This window comes from Myotis davidii, unplaced genomic scaffold (assembly GCF_000327345.1).
Source record: "Myotis davidii unplaced genomic scaffold, ASM32734v1 scaffold573, whole genome shotgun sequence".
NCBI lineage: Eukaryota > Metazoa > Chordata > Mammalia > Chiroptera > Vespertilionidae > Myotis > Myotis davidii.
Window position 1 is genome coordinate 3719770 of NW_006285997.1, and position 8733 is coordinate 3728502.

An 8733-nucleotide genomic window follows, 5' to 3' on the forward strand; every position below is an offset into this window, starting at 1 on the left:
TTCTGCTGGGGAAGGGGTTAAGAGGTTTTATTCCCTCCCTAACTTCAGGGGAAAATCCCTACCTGGGGAAACAACCTTTCTCGGAGAGGTGGCCTTGGTTAAAACACATAGTGCCAAGAAGGTGAGCAAACATATTAAGAACAGTATGCCATATATGCCAGGTCCCTTGAAACAGCAAAGATGGACCGGCTCCCGGCAATGCCAGCGCAGAGGGTCAGCTGGCCTTGGTAAGATCAGCCTGGCCTGGCTGGTGTGGCTCAGCGATTGAGCGTCACGGTTCGATTCCCGGTCAGGGCACATGTCCAGGTTGTGGGCTTGATCCTCAGTGTAGGATGTGCAGGAGGCAGCTGATCAGTGATTCTCTCTCATCATTGATGTTTCTATCTCTCTCCCTTTCCCTTCCTCTCTGAAATCAATAAAAATATATATTTTTTAAAATCAGCCTGTTGGAGGTCAGTTTTTCCTCCATGAGAGGGGCCAATCTGAGGTCCTAAGATCAACTGCAAGGGACCAATGTCGAAACATCTATGGATCAAACTAGTGCATACGGAGAGGGCCAGGTCAGAGGGACATCCCACCTGGGATGTTCCAGTGGCTCAGAAGTGAACTGTGACAGGCAGAGGCAGATGATGAGATGGGACTACCGTTGGCAGTCACAGCAGAGGACCATGCAGTAAGGAGTAATGACAGTTCTTGGAGCATCGAAGGTGGATCAGACGCTCTGCCTGCTCTGACTAGTCATTTCCCTGAAAGGTCACAGACGGCTGCACTTCTGACTGTAAGTGTGTAACCAAGCGTGGGAATGAAGACTTAGGAGGGACTTGGAATTGGGGGTAGCAAAAGTCACCAGTGGATCAGAGGATGGAGAGGGGACAGAGGCCAGAAAGGGAGGTGCGAAATATTTCCTGAGAGCCAACCTTCCAGGGTGGTGCTGGGTGAAATACAAAAGGGTAGAAAAGGCATGCCCCACTTCCCAGGGAACCTAGAATCCAATCCTAGGGAGACAGTGGTAGTGCAAACTAGTATGCATGCTAAATAATAATAAACACAATCAGCATATCGAAGAAACTAAAGAAACTTCTACAGAGTTCTCGATGAAAGTTGTGTTGTACCTTCAGCTTAAATCCATATAGAAAACGAGGGCATCACAGGCAGGGAAATGACATGACCCAGAAACATACATGTGCATTGTATATTTAGATGCAGTGACAGAAGTTTAAGTAGGCCAGACGTTTAAGAGAGAGGGAGAGAGCACGCGAATGAGTAGGGATATTTTGAAATTTAAGGTTGGACATGTAAGGGCTAAAGTCTAATAGGTGATACAACTGAAGTGTCTACTGCCACCTGGTGACAGCATACCTTCATTACAGATTCAGAGTAACTACTCATCCTAAAACTCGAGTTGCTAAAGGAAAAATAAAAAGGAATGTCACACATTAAAACGAACATCTCATTTGATTTAGGGCCTTGCTCTCCTGACAATTTGGGATAAGCATTACAAGATGTAAACAGAAATGCTTCAGGTATGTTCTTTGAAGGAAGAAAAAACTGACTTGATTTTAATTATAGAACAGCAGTTATCGTTATGTAATTTTCCCATATGCACACGTCAAGTCTGGACTCCTGGCCGGGATCTCTCCTTTTACTTTATAATAAATGACTAGTTTCCTCTAAAGGAAAACACAAAGTGTGTCATCCACAAAGTCTGTGATCTCCTGGAAGGAAGCCACTGGCCACCTGGGAACCAGTATATCCAGCCCTATTATGCTCTTCGAGGTCCAATGTTCTCCTGCTCCACCTCCCACCTCCACCTCCCACCACCTACCTCCCACCTTCCACTTCCCACCACCCACCTTCCACAGGCCCACCTCCACCTCCCAGCACCTCCGCAGGAAGGACACATCTGCGAATCCTCTGGCATTCCTTCAATTCCTTACAGCTGGAAAACCACTGCATGGAAAGAAAGGAACATTTCCTAGACCGGGAGTCCCCAGACACTTTCCCAAACCCAATAAGTGAAGAGAGCTTTTGCCCGGTGAACTACGCTGCGTTAAGGGAGTGGAAATAGGAAAGCGTCCTCAATGACTGTGAACTGTACAAGTGTGGGCTTCACAGCAGTTCACGTCCATTCTTTGGACTTCGGTGAACTCTGTGCCTGCCCTGACTGGCAGGATACAATTACCCGCAATGATTTCATCTAAGGTTTGAGTGTGAGTTAAGGAAAAGGCCCCCTTTTGGTGTTTCATCCAAGAGCCCCAAATATTTGAGGTCTGCTCCTTCTCTGGTGTGTTGCAGAGAGCCCAGCCCATCTCCTGGCCTCTCTCTGCCCGCAGCTGCCCGATGCTGGCCTGGTCAGTGTGGCCTCAGTCAGCATGGGCAGTGGATTTGATATCAGCTGCTGGAATCTCAAGGGAGCCTTGGTGGTGGGGTCTGCCTATTCCTCGTGGAGTTCTCGGTGGGCATGGGAGACACAAGCAGAGAAGACAACCGAGGCTGGGAGAGGGGGTGCAAGTAAGGAATGAGAAAGGAGACACGATCACACACTCAACACGTTCCCTTTGGGAGAGCCTCTGCTTCAATCCAAACGTGATTCCAATGATCCCACATCAATGTTTCCACACTATCCAGCTTCTCTATCTACTGCAATGTGCTCCATAACACACCAGTGAAGGATAACACAAACAATTATTAGAGGATTTAAGGGCAAGTCAATTAGCAACTCTAGGACTTAACACATGTTACAAGGTAACTAGTTAAAAATGTAATATGATTCATAATTAAATTATTTTGCACCCAAACAGATTCAATTAGATAATTATAGCAAATTTTGCTGATCACAAAGACTTTAGTTAAGTATTACATTTTCATGCCAAATGAGGCCATGATGGATGAACCACATTTGTGACAAAACAAATCAGCAAAGCTTAAAAAGGTTCCCCAAAGAGGCTGTAAGTGACTTTGTTCTCCACCTTTTTCTTTTGATTCTGCTGACACTGCCCTGCTCTCATCAGCCTCCGGCCTGCTCTCTCCTTGAGCCCAAGCACCATGCCTTCAATTAAGTTGCAGCGTTCTGATGGAGCGCTATTTGAAGTTGATGTTGACATTGCCAAATCATCTGTGACTATCGAGACCATGTTAGAAGAGTTGGGAATGGATGATGAAGGCGATGATGACCCAGTTTCTCCACGCAATGGTGATGCAGCAATACTTATAAAAGGTCATTCAGAGGTCACCCACCACAAGGATGACCCTCCTCCTCCTGAGGGTGATGAGAACAAAGAAAAGTGAACAGATGATATCCCAGTTTGGGACCAAGAATTCCTCAAAGTTGATCAAGGAACACTTTTTGAATTTATTCTGACTGCAAACTATTTAGACATCAAAGGTTTGCCTGATGTTATATGCAAGACTATTGCCAATCTGATCAAGAGGCAAACCCTAGAGAGATTCGCAAGCCCTTCAATATCAAAAATGACTTCGCTGAAGAAGAGGAAGCCCAGGTACGCAAAGAGAACCAGTGGTGTGAAGGGAAGTGGAAAGTTGTGCCTGACACTACAACACGGTAAGGATTGTTGCAAATACTAGTTGCCCTGCTCTGTTTATAATTGTTAATATTAGACAAACACTAGACAAATGCAGCAGCAAATCAATTGTATTTGCAGAATATTATCCTCATTGCATGTGTAGTTTGGGTACAGATTCCAAAGCTATGGCTGAGTCTCTTCCAGTCTGATCAAAAGTATCTTTTTTCTTTGCTCTGAATAAAATTGAATTGTGCGTTTGCTATAGAAAAAAGAAAGGTACCCAAAAGAAAAAAAAGGGGGGGCTGTGGTTGGTTAATATGTAGTCATTTCTTATTCATTTACAAAGCTCTTCAAGTTCTTAGGCAATGGGTGGTATATTAAAAATATTGAACTGGGTGGGAGACCAAAATAAAATAAGAGTTTTAAATCCTAGACATCTCACAAGTAAAGTTTAATTCATAGAAATTAGAATTATTTTGACCTTATAAGAGCTATCTCATACTTATAGTAGAACTGGCCCCAGGGAATTTGTCATATGATTTAGAAAATGCCAAGGAAGTAACATTTCCTCAGACAGATTACTTTGCTGCCTCCCTTCTTGATGTTACAAGCATAGTTTGTAAGGTTGACTCTGTACGTTATGAGATTTTGTTCTTTGTCCTTAAAGGAAAGTACAGATATTTCTTTGGAGGCTGAGGGGAAAATTGAAGGAAAGAAGTTTGTATTCAGTTGATGTGTATGCCCACCCGTGATATCAAGGCAACCTGTTTGGTTTTGTGACGACCCATAAAAAAGCTCACAGCCACGGTCATGACTGTGCTTTCAGGTTCGTTCCAGCAATTGCACCAGCGACATAAAACACACAGGCAAAAGCGTCCAGGTGTGGAATATCATGGGGTTGCTATTTTCTTCTTTATTCTTTCCAACATGACTTCACTGTTGTACAGTGAACACCTGCTATTCTTCTTATGAAACAAAAACAACAAAAAATCTTTAAAGAACTGCAATGCAGCCTTCTCTTACACTATCACAGTCAGTGTCACGGAAGACATATGGTTCATTTTAAAACTGTTCCACAAACTCATCAGTGAGAATCCATCTAATCAGTTCTCCACAACAAGAGAGGAGAAATGATCAAAAATCAGAAAGATAAGTGGCTGAGCCAGGGGCCAGATTCTCCATAGAGAAGAGGGGACACAAGACAACAAAACTCTTTCTATCTATCATGTGACAACACGGCACTGCCCACTGACCCCAGTCCTCGGAGGAGCAATCTCACCCACCGGGTAGTTACTGTCACACCTACTCTATAGGTAAAGAATCTGAAACTCAGCCCCACCTGGTTTGGCTCAATAGATAGAGCGTTGGCCGGTGGACTGAAGGTTTCTGGGTTCGATTCCAGTCAAGGGCACATGTGGGTTGTGGGCTTGATCCACAGTAGGGGGTGTGCAGGAGGCAGCCTATCAATGATTCTTTTTCATCATTGATGTTTCTATCTCTCTCTCCCTCTCCCTTCCTCTCTGAAATCAATAAAAATATTAAAAGAATCTGAAACTCAGCTAGCTGCCAGGGCCACACGGCTAGACGGTGGCAGAGTTGAGATGAGGTTCAGCTTGGCACCACCCAAGGTGCTCTCTGTCCATGCCTCCCTAAGCTTTGGTCCTCCCGGGAGATCCCCTGAGAACAAAACTGCCTTCCCACATTGTCCAAGTTTATTTCCTTTCTTTTGCCACATGTGTGCTTGGCAGAAGAGAAGAAACTAAGGTTCTCCCCTCACTTGAAAACACATGAAGACGCATCTCTGGGTTGAGGAGTGAGATGCCCAGCAGGGTGAGTGACAGGCAGGGTCTCAGCTCTCCCCTCTTGAGAATGGGTTTTGACACATTCCTGCCTCTTCCAGGAAGAGGTGGCTGACTGTGGAAGGGTGCTCTGCCACCACACCATGCATGCCGAGCACGAGCCCATCTCCCACACACCCTACCTCCAACCTCCGTGCACAATTATCCCCGGAGAGTTCTCATGAGCATCCAAACTTCATGCACCAGGCCCCTTACACAACCCAGTGGCCCCACTGTGCTGCTGTGGCCGCTACGGCAGCGTTTAGAGACAGAAGGCGAGCATCTGCCTGGCCACCTAGCATTCCAATGGTCTCTGTTCATGTCAAAGTTGTTTCTCACAGCTTCTGCCAAGGTGTTCATCATATTCCTGTTTGCAGTCCAGGGATCATAATACAAAATAAATCACCAAAGGGGAAAAAATAGAATTGAAAAAAAAAAGGGGGGGGGGACTAATCTCTGCAGGCCTGCTCTCCAATTTTTGTTTTCAACACATTCTTTGGACATGGGATGAAGACCAAAAGTGTAGACTGCTGGGTCCCAGGAGAAGCATAGCCTTTCATTTATTTTAGAGAGACAAGGACCCAATCAAATTCTATTCCTCAGGTGGGGAGCTTCCAAAAGAGGACTTACACTTGTCAATCATTTAATTAACAGAGGAAATGACAGCAGCCAACAACTATGGAGCATGTACTATGTGGGGGCACTGGGCTGTGCATATGCATTTATGTTCATAATCTCATTGAACCTGAATGACAACTCTTCAAGGTAACTTCTTTTATTATCCCCAGCTTACAGATAAGAAGAATTTAGTCTAAGAGCTTAGATGACTGCTCAAAGTTGTAGAGCTGGGCTAGACTTTTCGCCCTGGGAGACCGCACAGTTCCTAATTGCTATGCTCTACTGCTTCCCATCAGACCTTCAAGTGATGGGCATTAGATTCCAAATAAAACCCAGGTTGCCTGTCTAGCTGCTTACCTCACTCCAAAGTCTAACATTAAGATCTTTCCATTTCATTAGGCAGGAGGTGGGCTCAATGTAGGGGAGAAGGGGAATCCAGAGGATTCAAATTGTAACAGGAAAATGGATTGAAAGAGCTAAACGTATGTGTTGCAGCCAAATGGTTTGGCAGATGCAGCCATGTTCAGGGATTTGTGATGACAGGGACAGTCCTTTTTCCACCCCTCTTTGAGCTGCCTTTATATAACTTTATCTTTTATGTCCGAAGATCAAATAAAAAAGATCACATTTAATGAGAAGTAGGGGAAATAAACTGGTGGCAATTAAAGAGTAAAAATAACTTCTCTGTGGCTTCAGACCACAGGCGTTTGCTCATTTTAAGAGGCACAGGCAAATCACTTAAGGCCTTTTAGGCTGAGTTGCTCTCGCGTTTCCTCCCACACCCATGGTGATTAAAGTTACAGGCAGTCATAGCTCTTGAGCCCATGGAATTGTGTAGTAAGCAGAAGTACAATCAGGCCAAACTCATCAGCTCACAAATGCAACTTGTCACACGGAAGTGAAATGCAAGCCTCCTGTGTAACTGGTGGTTTCGTGTGGAAGGGGATTAATAAGAGTTAGAAAAGGTCAATGAGTAGTTATTTACAAGTCAAACCAGGAAACACACTGTCGAAGAGAGGCCTTCCTTCCTTCCTTCCTTCCTTCACCCTCAAGTTCTGATTCCACTCTCCCTGACTCTGGACACCTAGTTGGCCAAGATCCAAGGAGTCATCACTTCACTGCCCTGTTTTCCACATGCAAATCTGTTTTGGTCTAGACGACTAGGCAGACCTGAACTCTTCCTCAGACTTAGAATAACCAAGTTCATTCAAACCCCCACAGGCAGCCAGAGGGATTTGAGATTCCCACCTCTGCCCTATACCACTGTGGCTTAGACCAGAACTTGGGAAGTACTCATTGATCTTCGAGTAAAGCAAACACCTGGTAAAATCTTGGGTGTCACCAGCTTTCCGATGACTCTGTAGACACTCAAAAACAGAATAAGCTATAGGGTATTACTCTGAAATACTCCCTGAAATTTCCTAATTTGGGATATAATGGGGGACTGACTCAAGATGAAATCAGCTGCTGAACAGAAAGACGTAGGAGTGTTTGCTCTGTACTTTGGGAACCCTTTTCTGTACACCAAGAGATTTGACACACTCCGCATCAAGGTCAAGTCTATCCTTGGTCTGTAACCCAATCCCATCCCCCAGAGCACTGCACTTACCGGTAGAAAGTAGCATAGTCCACTGTTGAGTGGCAGGTCTGAAACTCCCAAGACTTGAGTTTCTGGCATTCTCGATGGGCTCGGAGCTTTACCTTCACGGTCCCTTGACACAGTTCAGGCACTGGCTTTCTGCGGGGTCTGTTGCAGAACTCATTGGACTCCACCCTCCAGGACTCAGCAAAGTCATCCACATCAAACTTGAAGTTTCCATCTCCACCAATTAAGTCATCACGTTTATGTCCATTGTAGTTGCCACAGAGACCACAAAGTTTGCCCTTGAGATGAGGGGCAGCCATGACTTCTACAAAACTGTCTCCATCCCAGGATATTTCCAAACCTAGAGAGAAAGAAGAAAAGAGGATCAACCATTCTTGAATCCATATCAATAATTCCTAAGTATATACATCCTTATACAGCACATATGACCATCCCCTAACAAGGAATACTAAGGGTTGGTCCACATTCTTGGTTACCTTTCATCCTTGCAATATTAAATGTCATGTGAAATTACACAAATCAATTATTTGTTAGGACTTGGAATTTTTAAACTATACATGGTTTGCCCTTATAATGCTATCTTATGTATCCTGGTTTGACTTGTAAATAACTACTCCTTGACCATGTTATTCTAGGGCAGTGGTCGGCAAACTGCGGCTCGCGAGCCACATGCAGCTCTTTGAAGGGGCCAAAGAGCCACATGTGGCTCGCGAGCCGCAGTTTGCCGACCCCTGATCTAGGGTATATATTTTTGCCCTTTTCCAGAGGAATTGTGTTGGCCCAAATCATGATTTCACTTGTCTGATGATTACTCTAATGTAAAAATGCAAGGATGACAAAAAATGATAATTTTAATGTATTTTTTTCTTTATCTCCAAATCCCCCATATGATTATACCAAATACCAAGTGAAAAATTTCAAATTATTAGCTATAGTGACTGTAGTAAAGCAATAAATGTATAGCTTCTGAATAAATCCTCTTCAAAGGACGGCTTCAGCACTGGAGGCATTGGGGGCTACCAGGCCATAGGCAAAAATTCCCCCTGTGCTGCATAGAATCAACAGGACAGCACAGTCTTCTTTACCATGGAAACAACCTTCACTCCAGAAGGTAGAGAACATAGGACCCCCTTTTTTGAAAATATGT

At 44.5% G+C, this 8733-nt stretch overlaps 1 protein-coding gene and 1 pseudogene across 1 annotated transcript in view; one reads left to right on the plus strand and one right to left on the minus strand.

Annotated features, from left to right (window-relative positions):
* Positions 1-8733, minus strand: part of BMPER (BMP binding endothelial regulator) — a 200136-nt gene that overhangs the window by 48985 nt on the left and 142418 nt on the right. Inside the window, 1 exon segment of the mRNA XM_006757207.2 lies at positions 7590-7926. Coding sequence (XP_006757270.1) covers positions 7590-7926 — 337 coding nt within the window.
* On the plus strand, positions 2964-3618 carry LOC102774642 (annotated as a pseudogene).